This window comes from Schistosoma haematobium, chromosome ZW (assembly GCF_000699445.3).
Source record: "Schistosoma haematobium chromosome ZW, whole genome shotgun sequence".
Taxonomy (NCBI): Eukaryota; Metazoa; Platyhelminthes; class Trematoda; order Strigeidida; family Schistosomatidae; genus Schistosoma; species Schistosoma haematobium.
The window spans coordinates 60,649,333-60,670,373 of record NC_067195.1 but is presented as its reverse complement, the minus strand read 5'-3'; the positions used below and the strand labels follow the sequence as shown (position 1 = coordinate 60,670,373).

General features: G+C 34.2%; 1 protein-coding gene across 4 annotated transcripts in view; it reads left to right on the top strand.

Moving 5' to 3' along the window:
• Positions 1 to 21,041, top strand: part of FRM-1_7 (DEAD (Asp-Glu-Ala-Asp) box helicase 1) — a 101,950-nt gene that overhangs the window by 12,359 nt on the left and 68,550 nt on the right. For 3 of the 4 annotated variants that reach the window (XM_051211949.1, XM_035731805.2, XM_051211948.1), the window contains exon 2: positions 5,804 to 6,106. In XM_051211949.1, coding sequence (XP_051072072.1) covers positions 5,804 to 6,106 — 303 coding nt within the window. Of the gene's footprint in view, positions 1 to 5,803; positions 6,107 to 20,182; positions 20,614 to 21,041 lie in introns of those variants that run through there. The other variant, XM_051211950.1, reaches the window with a different exon arrangement.

The following is a 21,041-nucleotide window of genomic DNA, read 5'->3' as shown; positions in this document are numbered from 1 at the left end:
AAATGACGCAAGTTGGCAAAAGCTAGTCGAGCCTTCTGTATCCGTGCTGAGATTTCGTCACACACCAAACCACAAGGGCTGATGAGACTTCCAAGATAAGTGAGGCGGTCGACACACTCAACTACTTCACTCCCTATCACTAGTTCGGGTGTCGATGTAACACAATCCTGAAGCAACATTTTACATTTCGAGGGAGAGAATCGCATCCCGAACATGCTTGCATTGTTGCTTAGAGTGGTCAGAAGACTCTGAATTTTGTCAGCGTCTTCACCAAATAAAACTATGTCATCTGCATATTCTAAGTCAACAAGTGAACCTCCCGGTAGAAGTTCAACCCCTGGAAATTTAGATGAGGAGAGTGTTATCTCTAAAAGTACGTCGACCACAAAGTTAAACAAGAATGGGGAGAGTGGACAGCCCTGACGAACACCACTTGAGGTAATCAATTCTGATGACAGTTCGCCATAAGCTCTCACTCTACCATTTGTGTTCGAGTAGAGAGCCTTTATAAGGTTAATGTACTTCTTTGGTACTCCTGTCAATGACAAACACTGCCATAGAACCTCACGATCAACAGAGTCGAATGCTGCCTTAAGGTCGAGAAATACTACCATTGTGGGGCGTCTGAATGTGTGTCTGTGTTCTAGAACCTGACGTAGTGCGAGTATCTGATCTATACAACCAAGTCCAGGTCGAAAACCAGCCTGGTTTTCTCTAATCTGCTCTTCACGAGCTTTAGTTAGGCGTCGAAGTATTATTGAAGCTAATATTTTAGACACTATATTTGTCGAACTGATTCCTCTGTGATTGTCACAAGAAGACTTTTGTCCTTCCTTATAGACTGACACAATCAGTGATTGAGACCAGTCAGATGGGATTTTGTCCAGTTCCCAAATTTTACCCAAGACCACAGTCAATCCCACTGCTAATACTGGACCGCCATTCTTGAAAATCTCAGGAGTAAACCTGTCAGGGCCTGCTGCTCTCCCACACTTCAGATTTCCTATGGCTTTTTCAACTTCGTAAAGAGTCGGAGGATCTAAAGTAATTTACCATCCAGGTTGCCTGGAGATCGTGGGAAACTGAAGTGTGGCTGAAGGCCAGTTGAACTGATCCCTAAAGTGTTCTGCCCATCGATCCAATCTCCTGGATTGAGAATGTGTAATATGTCCATCTTCCTCTGAGATTGTTTCGCTAACAGTCGAATTCCCAATACCGGTTTCCTTAATAAGTCTGAACAATTGTCTGCTATTACCTATTGCCGCTGCCTTTTCCATCTCTCTTGCTTTCGCTACCCACCACTGTTCACGATCGTTGCGTAGACTTCTTGTCAGCTTGCGCTTAAGCTGACTCCGCTCTTCATTATGTTCAGAGCCAGGTGGAATGAGTTTCCGAGCATCTATCAGTGAGATAGATGCTGCTGAGATCCAGTGTTTCTCCCTAACCTTGTGGTTTACCGTACTAGCAGATATCACTGCTGTTTTCACAGCTTTTCGGATATCATTCCATGCTGCCTCGGGGTGGGCATCACATACATGGCTGCCTAACTGTTTTCCTAGTTGTTTCTGAAATATAATCTTAGCTTGACTGTCATTTAGTAGGCCCCTAAGAGGTTTACATGCAGCGTCTTTTTACGTCCAGTAAGACGCAAGCAAATACGCGCTCGTACTGGAGCATGATCTGAATCTAAGCATGTGCTCCAGAATGAGCGACAGTCTTCTATCGAGCCCCTCCATCGGTGGCTGATAGCGATGTGATCTATTTGGGTCCAACGTTGGGACGAATTAGGGGTCGCCATGTTAAAAGATGTTTTTCCTTATGCTCAAAGTTAGTACTTTCAAGGAACAGGCGCCTATCTGAGCATAGCTGCAACAGACGGTCGCCATTATCTGTTCTTTCAGCCACGATGCTATAAGATCCACCTAGGTGTCTTTCCCTTTCGCTTAGTTTACCTACTTGAACATTAAAGTCACCGGCCACTATTACTACACCCGAGCGCCTAGCTTTTCGGAGAAGGTCGGAGAGCTTTCTGTAAAACTCATCTTTTACATCATCTGAGCTGCAGTCAGTGGGAGAATAGGCAGAGACGACGAAGAGGCAACGACGAGTGTCCCTATCTTTCCGAGTCCTTATTGTTCCGTTTAGTCGGACAGCGCACAAACGACTGTCTACTGGGATCCAGTCTAAGAGAGCTAGTTCTGCCCTAGGACTCAATGCTATACCTAGGCCGGGGAGGCCACGAGAAGCATCATCTGGGCTTTCAGATACACGGAGTGTGAATCGAGTCGGTTCTTTATTTTGGCATGGTGAGGTGAAATGAATGACGCTACTTGGATCCTGTATGCGCGTTTCGGAGACGCAGCACACATCAATGGCGCGAGATTCTAAAGTCCTAGCTAAGGAAGCCTGCTGTCCTATTTGGCACAGTGTTCGGACGTTAAAAGCTCCTACGTATAGTTTAGAGCGTGGTTTCAGGAGACCAGGAATGGCGTTCCACGTACTCGAATCGTTTGCTCTAGCAGTGCGAGGTGATAAAGAGACGTGAGGTGGGTTAGTCGTGGAGATAAGAGAGGTATTAGGAGGTGCGGGAAGGATTTGAATGTGACCACCTTGGTCTCGTGTGCTGTTACGGGTATGAGGGCTGATGTCACTTCCCGGCTGCCCACACCATGGAAAGGTACTTCCTGAGGAACCTGAAAGGGAATTCAGATTAGTGTTGATCTTAACGACCTGGAAGCGTGACCGCAGAGTCCAAGAGACAACTGCTTGAGGCCGGTTGCGCACGGCCTTTTCGTGAAAGGTTTTTAATGGGTTAGCTCCGTTCTTCAAGGGGCTTTACCGCCGGAGACGGAAATCCGTGAGGTAAGGTGAGGTGTGACATTTTTGGGGTCGACCTTTTCTAACCCCACCCCTCCTTGTGGGAAGGCAGCATCGCTGTCATGCTGGTTGTCTGAAGGAAACACCTTACTGCTGTCACACCTCTCTACAGTCAGCAGTACGACTTCGCCCTCAGACCTTGAGTTGCTGCTTTTAGTCTTACCGCTCACCAATCGACCTGCCTGGCATGGTATAACCTGCAGGAACATATGTTCCAGCCAATATAGCTCGGTTGGGTCATCACGATAGGCAAGCCCGACCACCGCGTCAAGGTAGCAGCTTCGATCGGGATTTCAACAAGCACTATAATACCAGTACTACTTGAACACAAGTGTTACAGGGTACCTCTTCCTGAAGAGATACATGATAATAGCATACCTACGTGGTTTACCTCTGCTGTTTAAACTGTTATCCATGATGGTGATTGACAGTTTTTATCTTGTCCTTACAGGAATCACTATAAATTTGAATATTAAACCATTAAATTTATGACAAAATCAGTAAAGTCCAACTATATCATTCAAGTGTCAAATATTTGTAATACGCTTTGTGAGTAGTATGTAAGAAACAATAAATCACTTCCTAAAACCAGTCACATAATAAGTGAAGCTAATGTTTTGTATACATAAACATATTGTTTGATGGAAATATGCGATTTCAAAATTGCCTTGTATGTTTTGTAAAGACTGGATGAAAAATGTTGTGTTAGATTTCGACTCAGTGGATAACTATATCGTACAACTCACATGATCCTTGAATCTTGAGTTTGTTATTGTGTGGATTGTCAAGACGCACACTTGAAGTGTTAAGCTAAGACTAGGAATGCTTGTTTTCTATTGTCTTCACTGATACCGTCAGTTTTTTCACGAAAGTTATCTTTGCATGTTTAAAATATTAATTTGCAAGGGAAGTTTATATATTTTATTTTTACTTGGCTTGTTTATTGATCATAATATTACTTACTGAAACATAGCTAAGAAAATTCTTCAGTGTAAATAACAAAGTTAGACTCGTATCTGATAATACTAGCTGTTTTTTGGCAAGTAAAGAAATCGAATAAATGTGCGATAAGCATCTAAACATAAATATCCACTTTTATCGGTCTAACTATTACCATTTACTTAGTAATCTATGTATCAAATACCTCATTTTAGCATCAATTTGTATTAGGGTAGAGTATGTACATATTATCAACAGTGTGGGTTTGCATTATCATACTCGTGATATTTTTTGTATTAATTATAACCGGTCTTTGTCAGCATACGTGCATCCTCGAATCCCTGTGTGAATACTAATATGTCGAGACAGTATGCGCAGAATGCAGAATGTGTCGACGGAGACTGATCAGAATTTGGTCGAAAACAACAGGATAATCCAAACCCTTTCTAATAGTGATATATGCCAGTAAGACAACTTGGTAGCTATCTGTAATCAGTATCTCAGTGGATAGCACATTGTGCGTTCGAAGTGAAAGGTACCAGGTTTGAGTTCCGGTGTGGACATCAACACGTGTGAGCACATCCAGCTTGTAGTAAGGTGAAGTTAAGTAATAGTTCAATGATTAGCATTCATTATTTATGCTGGATCAATATCAATATCATTTTATAATTGTGGATATTCCACACACTAATTTAATTCATTCATTTTAGCTTAGTTACTAATTGAGAAACTTATCATTATATGAGAATGAATTAGTAAAGTTTTAATTTGATACATTTTATAAAATTATTTTTAAGTCATCCATTTTTTCTTATAGTTTACGATGTTATGTTTTAAAGTATAATCTGCTATTCTAGATTTAGTAAAATATATTACGCTGAATAATAGATCCAAAGCTTAATTTCTTTGATGTTTATACTTTTTATTCTTAGATCTATGGAAATCTTGGAAAATATGCAAACAGATACTCTTTCATTTTACCTCAGTTAAATATTCAATTCTTGTTAAAATGAATTTTTATACTGATCTATTCATAGTATCATTATCAGTATGAATCAATAATTTTGAAATACATAACATCTTTTTGCTATAGAGATTCTACCTTGAATATAGATATGACCATATAGAGTTTATTGTTAATTCGAATGCCTAGTTTTCATTTGACTGGGTGGTTACCCAACGTTTTTCCTTTTTTTCATGATTACTATAAAGTTTTTCAACGTGATAAATGATTTTGGTGACTGTTAAAATGAAGAAATTTGATAGTTTATATTCTATCTTATTGCTTGCTCTTGATATACTTAACTTGTTAATGTTATTTGATGTCTTTTTCCTTACTGATAAATTTTAAGTTCAATGATCTTTTAAGTAAAACTTTATATTCATTCAGTGTTCAGGTTTATCGACTAATATATGTACAACTCGTTGGACGAGGAATTATTTTTGCAACATCTTAACAAGAAGTACATATATGGATTCAAAATATTAGTATTTTTGAAAATGATATAGAATGTTTCTCATTAAAAGACAGTTATACATCATATTAAGATATAGCTTATTGATGATGTTAATCAGATATATTCTATTACCGCTGTCACCATCCAGGACTGTCAAATATCCCGTAAGATTTAACAGGTGATTATTTTTACTGGTTGTAATGAACTATTTAAATGATCAAACCAAAACGTTAACAAACAAACTAAACCATTTTAATGATTACTATAAACAATCTAAAGTGCTTTTTTCACTTTGTCTAGTCAGTAAATTCTTATATTTGAAACTGAAAAACATTTCATTACCTATAAAGAAAAGAAATTAATTGAATTGCTTCGAAGTCTTGAAATTATGTGACTTGAAGTTAATTGAGGAAACTGATAATTTTCGAACTTAATTATAAGAAGGATTTTAGATTATTTTTGATAATCAACTTAACATTAAAGCATGTACATATATATATCATAACTGTTCTAACTTTTTTAACTTGTAGAGTTTACCAAATGATCATCAAAATGTACAATATTTGGAAGATGGTACAATTGAAGTCACTGATACATTATCAAAAGAAGAATATTACAAAAGTTTACGCCGTCGTTGTACTACAGGCAATAGTCAAAATACAAGACAATATGGATTATCTAGTCAATTGAGCCTAGAAACTTCTCAATGTGGTACATTACGTTCTGGATTTGGTAAACGTAAAGGTACATTGCATGATTTTAAACCGTCTGGAAAAGAAGAACTATGTTATATTCTCATGTTAGAAGGAGTAGAAAAAACATATACCATAGATGTAAGTTAGTTTATCCAAAAATTTATTCTGCATTTTTTAAAATAATAGTTGTATTGTTTCAAGTTCATTTAGTTCTTGCACATTTATATAGACCTATAAAATATTATTACGGTTGATTCTACATTTTGCAAAACACCTTAATTGATTACTACAAGTTTATCAAAAGATTCAGTTATGAATTGTTGGTATTTTGAAAGTATTTCTCTACCATTGAAGTAATTTGGAAATTTACTCGTTTGTTTAACAGCATTTTACACCTTTTTACTTACTTACTTACTTACTTACTTACAAATGCTTGTTACTCCCAATGAAACATAGGCCGCCGGCCAGCATTCTCCAACCCACTACGTCCTAGGCGTTCTCTTCTAGTTCCATCCAACTATTGTTCATTTTCCTCATGTTTATCTCCATTTCCCGGCGTAATGTGTTCTCTGGTCTTCCTCTCCTCCTTTGGCCTTCAAAATTTCATGTGAGGGCTTGCCTCGTGACACAGTTTGGTGCTTTCCTCAATGTGTCCTATCCACTTCTAGTGCATCTTCCTGATTTCTTCCTCTGCTGAGATCTGGTTTGTTCTCTCCCACAGTCGGTTGTTACTAATAATGTCTGGCCAACGAATGCGAAGTATTTTACGTAGGGAACAGTTAAGAAACACTTGTATCTTGTGGATGATGGTTGTGGTAGTTCTCGAGGTTTCCGATCGATACAGTAGAACTGTTTTGACATTTGTATTGAAAATCCTGACCTTGATGTTGGTTGACAGTTGTTTTGAGTTCCATATGTCCTTCAGTTGTAGATATGCTGTTCTTGGTTTTCCGATCAGCACCTTCACATCTGCATGAGATCCACCGTGTTCATCAATGACGCTGACCACATATGTAAAGGTTTTTATACCTTTCAAATCTTCTCCGTCAAGTGTGATTCGATTGTTCCACGTCGTGTTGTATCTGGGGCTACTGCCGGTCCCAAGCCCGGATAAAGGAGGAGGGTTGGGCATGGGGTTAGCGACTCCATTCCGTAGAAAACTAACTCGCTAAAAAAACGCTGACCGGAAAAAATAATTCAAAACCATTTACATCTTTTTAATAGGTTATAAAAGGTTAATTTTATGACAGGGATATAGATAATTATATTAAATAATTCAAATCCCTTGTATTCTGTCCCTATAAGTCATTTTGAAATCGTATGTTGCATATGGATATTTTTATAGGATTAACTGTCTTAAATTAGATTTCTGTATTCAATTTTGAGATTTTCTTTATTCATATTTCACATTTTGATGAAATTCAACATAAGTATCAAATGATTGACGGTTAAATATAAGCAAATTATTATATCTAGTGAAACCTAAGATTTACCTACTTACTTCTGTTACTCCTTGTGGAGCATAGGCCACTCATGAAATCTAAAAGTTCATTAAAGATTCTAAAAATGACTAGTAGAAGTGTTCAGTGTTTACAAGTTTTATAACTGCTTAATCAAATAATTTTTTCACTATATAGTAAAACTGAGGAGGTTGAAAAATTTAAACGCCTTTGAAATATTCTTTAGTTGTAGAGTTTAAATTTTGGTTATCACGCATTTGTTTAGGTACGGTCTTACACTGATCTTCATAATAAGATTTAAATCATAGTTCAATCTTCAGTAATAAATTAACATATACCAAATCAAGATATACATAATAATAATGATAATAATAGTTGCTTTCTATTCACCACTGTTTAGTTATTGTAAAGAATTCCCAAAATAAATATACTTTATTACCATAAATTCTACTTTAATATACATCTTCTTTGCAATAATTCAAAAATGCAACCTAAAACCATTTATCTGTTATTCATCTTCAACCGTAAAGGTTTCGACATTTATGCGCCATATTAAATGTTTAATAGACATGATACTCAATATATTTTTTTAAATTGTTTTCTGAAAGAATAAACATGAGGGGAGAGACGCCAATTACTATAGTATCCCTGGTTACATCTTAAACCATTTTTAACGTTATTATAAGTTTAGTTTTTTTACATAAGTGCATGAATATATTATACAGTTCATATACATAATTCATTCGTAAAAAACAGTCCAGAATAAGAAAATTTATTGTATTAACATTACAATCATAAAGCAAATGATCAAAGTTCAAGTAGACGACCTGACAAAAATTAAAAACGAATTTCAATACCGTTGATGACATCAAATCTGTACTTTTATGACGGTAAATGACTGTTCATTGATGAACTGATTTGAAATTATTTATAACACTATTCTTATTTCACATCAGTTATCAGCACAGATTTAACAATCGACTTATTGCTAACTACTAGTTACATAACAGTTATTATAAAACGAATCTGTGTATACAAATCAGTCTTATTTGGTATGATTTATTTAAAACAGTTTAACATATTTCAAGAGATTAAGGGAACATTGAATCATTTTCATTTTCCATAATATGCTACTCCTCATTGGCACTCACTCTGAAACTACGTGATACAGAATGAAATTTAAAAAATTGCACTAATAAATAAGAATGGATTTGCCATGTACATAGTTCATTTAATGATGAACATGAGCGCTGTCTTTAATCACGTACTATCATCATGAATATCATTGTTTTAATCGAAATAGATATCTATCATGTCGTTATGTCTAAATTTTCTAAACATCTTAGTTTGCAACTTCCTATTAGTCTAAATATTCATTCAAGTCCTATTTTTAACTTATAAAATATTAAGTTAACTAGTCATATTATAAATGTACCTACAACCTTTAATTTGTCTTGACTACATTAATATCAGTCAAACAGTCATGTTAATTCTAATTCTCTCCTTCTGATGATCAATTTATATAATTAAAAAAAACTATTTCTGTTTTACAATTGTCGTGTGTGTGTGTGTGTGTAATTTTTTGGAATCAGAAATGATTGAATCCTTAAATAATAATAACTTACATATAACAAATAAATTTCAAAAATATTTTGACTTTTCCATCTCATAATATTTATGCTTATTACATATGTTTTATGATTGTAAAGAAGATTTGTAGCTTAGGTGAATGATCCATCACTACATAAGTTTTATTGTTTTTATAACTATCTTAACATTATTATTATTATATAATTATTTATATGACTTCTTCATAATTCATTACAGTTGCAAGAAAATTAACTGTTTTTTATCAGAAGGGGTTTTGTGGAGATTTTAGAAATTTCACGGATTGAAATCACGAGTCAATTGAAGCTAGACCACCATTGAAAACTTGGAGGCACTGGACGGCCGTTTCGTCCTAGTATGGGACTCCTCAGCAGTGCGCATCCACGATTCCGCACCCCACGAGATTCGAATTCTTATTGTTACATTTTATTCGTTTATAGAAATTCCACTTCACAGTAGATAAATTTATTACTTTGATAAAGAAGTAAAATATTTTTAATACTTGAGGTCATGAGTCAGTTGAAGCTAGACCACAATGGGAGACCTGGAAGCACTGAACTAAAAGTTAAGGGTTCGTGCGCGAGACTGATAAGTCCTTAGTTCGAATATCGAGAGGTGAGGTTGTGGATGCGCACTGCTGAGAAGTTCCACAATAGGACGAAACGGCCGTCCACAACTTCCAGGTCTTCCATGGTGGTCTAGCCTTAATTGATTCATGATCTATACTATTGCAATTGCTATAATATCCACAAAAACTCCTGATACAAATAATATATCGATGTTAGAAATTTGTTTAGATGAAAACAATAATTATTATGTATAACATGAAGTACGGGTTTTTGATATTTTACCTAGATAATTATGATCATTTTTTGTATTCAATGGTAGTTTAATAGACAGTTTTAGTTATTTTTTCTTTGAAAAAGAAATACAGGATTTTAACTAGAAAACTTTTGTGATCGAATTGAAGGAAATTTCATTTGTGCAAACATTGAGATAACATTATTGTAACAAATATATGTGGTTTAATGCTTTGAGATTTATTAATCAATAGGCTATTGTGTTTGTATATGGTATTATTATACATGATAGGTTTCAACTTCTGTCCAACTTACTTTAATTCACTACGAAATGGATTGGTTTATTCTGTCGTTGATATTTTGACTGAAATTTGGTTAGCCTTAGTTGGCATATGTATATCCTATGCGTCTGGTCTCGGTATAGGCCATTACGACAATTTAATATTTGAACAGATAGAATGTGGCTAGCAGTGGAATCCAGGACGCGGATTTTGACATATTTAGGACTTATCATTTGAATGTACCTGCATTATAACGGCTTTATCGAAGAAATCCGTACAGGATGGGCATATACTAACCAAGACTAATCAAAGTTCAGTCAAAATATCAACATCAGGATAATCCAAACCATTTGAAATTGAATTCAAACTTATACCTGTTGCACAATTGAATAACCATATAGACTCAGTAGTTAAGCAGATAACAGTGGCTTTTGAAGAGAGCAATAGTGGGCCTGGTTTTAAGAGTGAACATCAGATTCGGGATGCAGGCACACGTAATGAATTATTTACAGTCAATCTAAAAGATCATTTGGAGAAGAATACATGTTTGTTTTGAGTAAACATATTCAGTCGTTGGTAACTTGATAACTTGAAATCTAGTACATGAGACAGGAACCAGATATTTACTTTCTTTGAAACTTGTTTACTAAAGATATATTCCAAATGTAATTATTAAACTGTTCGAATCCTGAATTTTTGCTCTTTACCTATGATTTCTATTATTTTCTGATGGTGCAGAAATTGGATAGAAATCGTTGACTCACTGACTATTATTATTTTTAACAAAACCGTTCAGCAGTACAAAAATAATTCTCTTTGTTATCGTCCGCTACGAATACGCAGTTATTCGTAACAACTGAATGACTGATGAACAAAAATGCGCAGAAATTCTAAGAAACGTAAAACTATTCAAAGTTATGTCTAGTAAAGTTGTTTGTCTAATTTGTGTAAAACTGCGTAATTTTATTCAAAGTTGAGTTGAACTAAGAAAACTGATTATTGTTTCGTTATTGACAAATATATCTTACTGACTCATCTGATTCTATAATTAAAACCTTAAACCAGTAGAAAACGTTTGTAAATTTACGATGATCGAATCAGATGATTTTTTCGGAGGACAAAAATAATAAAATCAACCTGTTAGAAGTAATGAAGATTGTTGTTAGTAGAAGAATAAACATCCGTTAATGAACTTATGAGTATGAAATTATAATATTTGACAAATCTCCTAGGCAATAACTGAATGAAAGGTTGATGCTTTATAAAACAGTGGCAGGAGAAGAATGATATTGATCTAATATTTCCGAATCCCTATGCAGTACGTTTTAAGTTGTTTGATTGACTTCTGATCTGGTATTGTTAAAAAGTTGTCATTCTATATATTTAACAAGGCGGTCAAAGAAGAAATACTGTTGAGTATTTCTTGTATACCTTTATACCTTTACCTTACTAATGAATTCCTTTTGGTTAGTTTTATTCCAAAGTTCTGCCGAAACGTTTGGGAACTCGAACTGTCTATCTTCGAAGTCTTATAAATAGTCCGAATAGACCAAACTAAATATACTATTTCGAAGTAAATTTATCTACCAAACGATAGTTATATACTTGGTTAATTTAGCGAATTCCAACCATGGCTTCTGCCTTGTCGTAGTGGTTGGGCTTACGTATCGTGATGGCTCAGTCGAATTTTATCGGCTGGAACACATGTTTTCTTGGATCCTACCATGTCAGGTAGGTCGGTCGGAGAACAGTAAAACTAGAATCAGCGAGTTAATGCTCAAGGGAGAAGTCGTACTGCCAACTGTTGAGGGGTGTGACGGCCGTATGGTGTTCCCCTCGGATGACCAACATCTTCAACGATGCTGCTTTCGCAAAGCAAAAGAAAATGGTTATAAAAGTTTGACCCTAAGAATGTCACACCTCACCTTACCTTCACGGATTCCCGTTCCTGACAGTAAGGGCTTTTGAAGTTCGAAGCTGACACATCAAAACTTCCCACAAAAAGTTCGTGCGCGTCCGGCCTCATGCAGTTGTCCCTTGGGCTCTGTGATCACGCTTCCAGGTCGCTAAGACCATCACTAATTCGGCTTCTTTTCAGGTTCCTTAAGAAGAAACATTCTTACACGGTGTGGGCAGCCGAAAAGTAACAACCGCCCACGTAGCACATACCGCGACTAACCCTTCTCCTTCTTCTTTATCACCACACGCCACCAATGCTAATGATTTAAGTTCACAAAATGTTATTCCTGGTCTCCTAAACCATTCTCTAAACTACACGTTGAAGTTTTTCAGCATTCGAACGTTGTGTCAGATAGGAAAACAGGATTCTTTGGCCATGTCTCTAGAGTCTCGCGTCAACGATACATGCCGCGTCTCCGAAATACGTATACAAGACTCAAGTAAGATCATTCATCTAACATCACATTTTCAACTCTAAGATCCTGCATGATTTACGCTTTAAGCATCTGAAAACCTCAGTGCTACTTCTCGCAGCGTCGCCAGTGTAGGTAAAGGATTAAGTTTTAAAGCAGGACAGGTCCTGTTAGACTAGAAGTGCTGATGGTCTGGTGTGACGAAATATGGACAAATTCAGAAGACTTGATTGGCCTTTACCAACTTGCGTCACTTGTGGCGTAGGCGAGATATCTGTCTACCAATCAAAGGACGAGTTTACTGAGCAACTTTCTGTTCCATCCTACTTTACGAATGTGAAACATGGACATTAGGAATAAAGGGTATTGGTGGGTTGCCTGGTATTAGATTACACGTGTATTCGAAACATTGCTCATATATTTTGGACCACGGAGTAGGCAATGCCTGGGCTAGGAACAGGGTACTGGGTAGGATGGTAAATTGATTGGTGAGGTGGTCAAGCCTCATTAAGTGAGCTGGTTCAGACATGTGTTACATATGCCCAGCCACCACCTACCTAGACGGGTGATGTTTTCTGGCTCAGGGGCAGGCTAGAAGAAATCTAGGGGCGGCTAAACCAAAACTTGGAATCATTCCATGAAGTCACTGACAATTTGACTTAGCCATATTAGTAGGTACAGACTACCTGTTTAAAGTCCACGCGATTCTCGTAGCCAATGGTTAGACTTTGAATGACGTGGCTCAAAATCGTTTGCATTGACGCAAGTGCATCCATTCCTTGTCTTCCCCTGAATCCTGAGATTTTAAATTCCTCATAACTATTTTTGTTTTTATTTTGTTAATTTATTGTTTTTTTTTTCGAGTTTTATCTTCGGTCCCTAATCATTCCTATTACCACTTATACTGTTATTACCTATACTGTTCTGGAATTTGGACTGACAATCTCATCTTTCTGTGATAGCGAGATATGGTAACTTGAACCGACGTACATACATATCAGGTTTCATGTGACTGATTGACTGACTGACCAATTTAGCAAAAAAATTATTGTGATAATTAGAAGTATTTGAATTATTGTATAAACTAAGAATTCCAGAAATAACGTAATCGGATCAAGAAGTACTAGATAAGCACGAATGAATGTACTGTATTTGGAATTCGAAATCAAGCATTCAACAAGTATAAAGGAATGATTAGTTCATTCAAACACCACAATTATGCTTTTTTGTGGTTTAAATCTTGTCTATATTACTTTTTGATATTGTCCGTAATAGTTATTTTTCAATTCAGTACAATAAATGAGGAATTTATACCAAAACTCAAAAAAACCAAGAATTTGGTCAAACGTCAATGTATTTGAGCTTATTCATAGTTTTAGGTAATAAATAAGTTTTATTCAACCAAACATATTATAGGAATCAAAAAGCATTTGCTACAACATACAACTTTTCTTGACATCCTCACCTGGTACATTTTAGGTACTTAAATTGTGTTTATTTTAAGATCAGCTCCATAAAATAACAAATATCTGGTCAAGTACATGTATAAGATAATCAGAATAACTAATATATGTACATTATACATTAATTATTCAAATCTTTTTTTAATATATCAGCAGTCATATTTAAGATCATAATTACCAATATGACCCATAACTTCATCATGGATATTTATTGGTTACATATTTAACTTAAGTAGACTAATAAGTAGATAAATATAGTTTACATGTTTTATTATTTTCATTATCATTACTATCGTAATATCCAGTACATTGATACTCATTAATGTAATCCCTTTCTTATTCATTTCAATCTTGTTCTAACCCAAATTCTACTTTGTCCTTTGATCATGTCTCTTTCTTACTTAAAATATGATACAATGATGAAATTGATCAATGTCAACTAGTGTTCATTTTGGGTGGGTCAACATGAATAGCTGAATAAAATCATCATATTCATTTGTAGTAAGCCGTATTTCTTTTTATGTCTTTAATGTTATTGATGTAGTTATTGTTATTTTACTACTTTAAATCTCTTCCCTCCTTTCCTTGTTTCTACGTAATTTCTTGTCTTTAATATTACTGTCTGTCTTTGAGTCGTTTTTTCTACAATTTTGTTTTTATTATCTGAATTCCGTCTCCATGTATTTATATATGTTTATAGATAAATCTCAAAATTACAAATTGTTTGACGTCTATATGAAGCTCTAGAACACCAAATTTGTAATAGTCAGATCAATTTTAGACGTGATAAAAACGTATCTTTCAGGCTTTCATACCTACGACCAATAAACTCTGAGTGTTTCTTGAATGGTGGTACTGTAATGTTATCAATGTATGATTTTCAAAAAAATCTCTTATCTCTATGAACATCAAACTGATATTTTTTTACTGAAAACCATCTACTTAAATCCACAAGGGTTTTAAATAGCTTATCCAATTTTATCCTCCCAGTTAATGATGATCATTAAGAATGTTTACTATTTCCATCTATATTTTCATCATAGTAAAATTGCCAATGTAAATGTCTCTTCATAGTGGTTTATTCTGTATTGTAAATTGTTTGTTTCTACTTAAAGTAATCAAAAGATATAGATGTGGTTTATTAAGATATTGACAAAATGCCTTCTTTTAAATCGCATAAGCCAAAAGTTTCTAATGTTTGAAATAAATTTTTAGTTTATCAGCTGGGAAACAGTTCTTCCAAACTGGTTTAAACTCATTCTGAATTTCACAGCCGAGCTTCGTTTGGCTGAAAAGTTTCATTAATCAACTTCATTTTTTGACACAGTTATGACAGCCAAAATCTTAAAAGACTGAGTATATTGTTTGAAAATTTCATTAGATGATTAGGTTCTTGAGCTACAATAGTCATAGCGTAGTCAACGAGAACATAAGTGGGGATGAACGAATCGATTTGAATGTAAAATTACAGAATCTCTCAGTAAAATCTGAGAACCATACAGTAAATAATTTATTTGCAAAATGTCAATCAATCGTCTCAGACTTCATTATTCTTTCGTTTCCACACCAATCATTCTCTGTTCTCGTTCTCGTTTCTTCGATCTTCTGAACCTCCAGGGATTTCACTTTCAATTGATGATACACACTAATTATATCTGTCGACATCAGTAGCACACACCACAATAGTATTTTAACTTGGTTTTTGTAAACTGTTAAAGGAAAGATAATTCATTGTAGGTTATGTAATGGTAGATCGATAACAGAAATAAAACTATATCTTATTAATAAGCTATTTCCTGTTTAATAAACTTATAAATAACATTTTAATGTTTAGTGTGAATAAGGATCATTTGAATTTACAACGAAACTGTAAACGGCAAAATTTAGACTTACGACTAATAAGTTCTAACTAGAACAAAGAGATTATCTTCCACTCCTGTATTATTCAGAAAGTATAAAAATCTAAGGATTATTTCGTTCTAAATTTACTGAGTACTGATTTTTGAGTAGATGTTATTGTATCCCATAATGTGATTAACTCCATCAAAAGTTTGGGTTATTTGAGAAATTTTACTCTGCATAAAATGAATGATCTTCAAAACAATATTTCATTAAATTACATGTAATTGACTAGACAGAATTGAAACCATGAGTCAATTGAAGCTAGATCACCATGGAAAACCTGGAAGCACTGGACGGCTGTTTCGTCCTAGTATGGGACTCCTCAGTAGTGCGCATCCAACGGCCGTCCAGTGCTTCCAGGTTTTCCATGGTGGTTTAGCTTCAGTTGACTCATGATTTCAATCAGTGAAATTTCTAAAATCTCCACAAAACCCTTTCTGATAAACAGAATTATTTAATTAAAGTGAATTCATATGTCATCTGTTTAACTAGTAATAATCAGATTTTCTCAAAAATTGGAAACAGCTGACAAACTTTCTAATATTTTTTAAAAAATAAATTCTCATTCTGATCTCATCTTTTCTTTTTTTTTTACGATTCATAAACAAGGTAGAATAAATAGTAATGATTACCACGTGAAAATCAGTATATCATACTTTAAAAAACCTTCACATTTAATTTGAAAGGTTTCACCAATCATATGTATAGCATCGTTTAGAAAAGTTGATCCATTTTTATAAATAGTGAATTACAGATTTTATTATTGTTAAGATAAATTTTTAACATAGTCAACAAAAGTTCATTATGTAAGTTGTATCTTAGGCTTAATGATTAATTGATTCAATTTGTAAGTAGAAACTTCAATTTAAGGATTTGGATAATATCACTATCATCATTTGCAATACGATTGACGTGTGTTCACAGACTTACTCGTAACAACTGTTTTATTACAACTATATACTACTTACAGTAGTGAAATACGACAACACTTGCAAAGCAGCATTTATGTTTTAGAAATTTGGCAAAGGCAAAATTTAATTTTATTTCAAACTGCTCTTGTTGAGAAGATTCTCAAATTAAAAGTCTAGCTCACAAAAAGGTTGGTGAGACTTTAATTTATGGACGACCTTTGAACGAATCTTCAGTGACCTTGAAAAAATATTAGCCAATCAGCAAACAGTCAGTATAGAGTAGAAATATGTTATACAAAACCAAGGAAATAAAGTGGATACACTTCTTATACATGGTTCAAAAACTTGTCAAGGTTATAAAGAGGTTCAGAGGTTCTAAAATTGTAATGAATGCAGTAGAGGAAATCATCCATACGGCTACAGAATAGTCGGCCTCTGGAGCCATGATAAAGTCTCGAAAACTTTCAGCCTCGACCACATATCTTCAATATTGTTTATGTGCACTCCGGTTGTTGAGTGCACAAAATGCTACTTGTGAATAACGACACGATGCACATAACCAAGCCTATGTAGGAGTCTGTACGCTCTCCAAACTCCGTATATTGTGTAGTACCTGGCTGCAACCAATGTTACTGGTGCTTTTATTATCCAGTTCGCAATAATTGTCGTAATTTGCCCTAGGAATTATATATGCGGTTTTCATCACGAACTGACATCAGCTATAATGCCAGAAATGTATTTAGCCAAATGGATGAAAGGCTTTCGCGTTAAATTCCGGGATCTATTATCTTATACCTGATTGGTTCGTCCACAAATTGTAGTCTCGCCGTTTTATTTGTTATAGCCGCTCATTTATCACGATTTGTACAAAATTCCCTGTGAACTGATAGTACGTTAGCATTAATCACTGAAGTTGGCGCTGTAACCTTGAAATCTCTAAAACACCTCTGATTGGCTCGTCCATAAATTAGAGTCTCGCCAAAAAGTTTATAAAATTCAGTTTGTTTAACTGATGAATAACTTGTTAAATGAAGCTATTATTTAGATTATAATTACCAATTCTATTTTGGATCCGTTGTGTTATAAATTATTATTTATGAATATTAAAATTGTTTTAATAATTTAATGATATTCACATTGAAGTTATTCTACCAATCAGATATGAAGTGTTTATAATTGCTGTGTCAGCTGAGTAATTAAGGGTAATCAATTATTCGATTCACTAATAAATTTTGATGAATAAAAATGCATGACAGACTGACAAACAAATTGACAAACTTTACAATATTATTAAATCTCCACATTTTCACATAATGTTTTCATTGGTATGTTTTTGTAGGTAACTCTTTGAGTATCGATTTACTAACGAAAGATTATCTTTCAGACCTTCACTATTTTGGTCAATTAGTTCTGTTTAGTCAAGGTGCTGTCAAATTACAGATTATTCTAATTACAGATGTCGCAAAAATGTTTGAAATGTTCTTACTATCCTCTAAATATAGAATGTTATTCCAACACTGGTCAGTGCCTATCACTTAATTTAACTAATGAGAGTAAATTAGTTAGACATCTTAATCAATTCATATATCTTGTCATTCTGACTAGGTCTTCTGGTTGATAAGATCTTGGCGTGGATTCAAAACGTCCGTTTATGGTTTGCATACCTGGACAAGGTGTGACTATCTGACCAGCAATAACAGTTTTATTTTATTTTTTCTCATTTTTACAACATGACTCATGTCAGGAGGAGACCTGCGCACATCGACAGTACTTTATCATGGGTATCTTCGAAGTACTAGTTGCAAACGTTGATACTGCCTGCTGAAAGAGGTAAATATCACGTGTAAGACACGAATCAGATACAGGAAATCAATCAGTGATCCGGTGAACTTCCATTAACTGAGGTGACTGGGATATCTGTAACATAAGCACAGCTACCTCACATGACACATGCTGTGTATCATAGAGGGAGGTCGGAAGAAGACTAAGGGGAACTATTCCAAGGTATGGCGTTAGTTCGAGATATCCTTTAATGTTGTTCTAAATCAAGTGTGCTGACTCAGAATTCTCGGTTAGTTTTTGGGATAAGATAGAGACTTTCGGTTGATTGGCTCATAATAGGTTGGAGTAATGCAAACATACTTGTAATCCCCATTCTGTTGAACCTTTTGTTTCCTGTGTCCCATGTTTTCATTACAGTTTTTACTGTCATTTCAATTTCTTTAATCCTCATCTTCTTAATTTATTCTCCTTATTCTGTTGTGATGTAGCAACTTGAGTTGATGTACAGTTTTCTATGTTATTTACCGACGATATCCTTTGATTTATTTTTACAATAACAGTTTATCGATTTCACTCATAGACTAACTATGATTCCATCTTATCTGTTACACTACTAATCAGGGTGACGAACAGATAGCTTTATATGACTGATTATTGATTTTAATATATATTTCACTTAAAAAAGTATTCCTTTTGCATATTCGTATACTCCTGCAGAGATTCCACTAATTACATATTTAAAAACCTTAAGTTCTTTTTCTTCAATATCCTAGACTGAATACACCTAGCACGTGAAAATCAATATACAACAATACTTTACATACATGAGTTTTATATTTACAATCAGATTTTCTGGTTACTATAATCAATTACTCAAACACTAATTTAAGATATTTTGCTATTTTTCTGTGTTTGTGTTAGTTATTCTACCTATCCGTCTGTCTATCTAATTTCATAATTATCAGCCATTTATAATAATGCACATTTCATTCGATACATTTTATCATTTATAAATACTAACACAGATGTATGCATATACACTTCAATATGTACGTACAGTTTGAACATTGATACAGTTATAGACCTGCATTTAATTTGTTAAAAAATAAGTTATATAAGTTAAGAGTATTTAGAATATACATGCCCACATTGTTATCAAATTATGTGTCTCTTGTTTACAACCCGCATCAACATTAAACAAAGAATGACTTTGAGCCAAATTAAGATGTTATTGACAAACGATTAACTTTTAATAGCTGATTCAGGCTGGTTTAAATATGAATTATTGAGTTGTGTGCATACTGCTCAACATCTTTATTGATTTCATTAAAAAAAAATAAGTTGGATTTTAAAAATACAAGTCATTAACCTTATGTAATTTTTTTTTGTTTTACGGCTTAGTTACAAACATATGAATTGAATAATACATTCTGTAACTTATAATTACGCAATCAGTTGTGTTTGGTTAATGTGACTGTTTGGCCAGAAGGAGCGAATTGTATTGAGTTTAAATGACCAGACAAGTAGTTATAGTAGTTTTAGTGAGACTGATTTGTCAAATATATTTTAAAATTTAACTAGTGAACCTCTTCTGGTTATTTTGATGAAGAATGTCTTACCGTTATTTTAAAATAGAATCAATACGAATTATGTAAAGCGTTAAATGTAAAAACTGGATCTTGACTATATCCCCTCTGAAGAATCTTGGCTTAGCTTAATGGACGAAACGTTGGAATTATTTAAATTTCAGTCGCGGGGATTATTCAAATACAATTTTTCAATTTATTGTTATCCATATAGTTGAAGCCCGATTTCTATCAAATGCCAGATCCAACTCTTGATTGCATTGTTCGTAATAAGTTTAAAAGTCGAAAGTATGATTGAATTGACCAAGAAACATCATAGTTTAAAATTGTAAATAAACAAATAAACAGATTGTAATAAACAAAAAGCCAGAATATCATTTGAAATGCTCTGATTGTTGCAGGAACACACTTTCAACTATCACATCCGGCCAATGTAACTAATTCTATTCTTTATTAATTATTAATGATTTTCATAATTCATTGATGGTGTTTTTCATTTATACAGTGGGTAATATGGTTTAAAGTTCTATTAAAAACCGGCTTTTGTTAGGTCTGATAATATGCACATATGTTCTAGGGTCGTATGATTAACAACAGGCAGTTAAGTTTATCTGCTCCACAGTTTGACGAGGTGTTTGTCGATTAAGTCAATAATTCGATATATCCGGAAATAAGAATTGTAAGAAACTTTCTGTTCTGAAGAAAATCATCAATAAGAATGGAAATATTTTTAAAAGATACATTAAAAAACGATATTTGGAAGGAAAACGTTTCGCATCTTACTAGTTTGATTTTGTGGTAGCTAAGAAATATGCCACAAACAACCTATTTAAAAGATTATACGTTTAACTAGAACTTGGGGACTGTGATCTAGATCTCGATAAGAAGAAAAGTTATTGTTGTAAAAT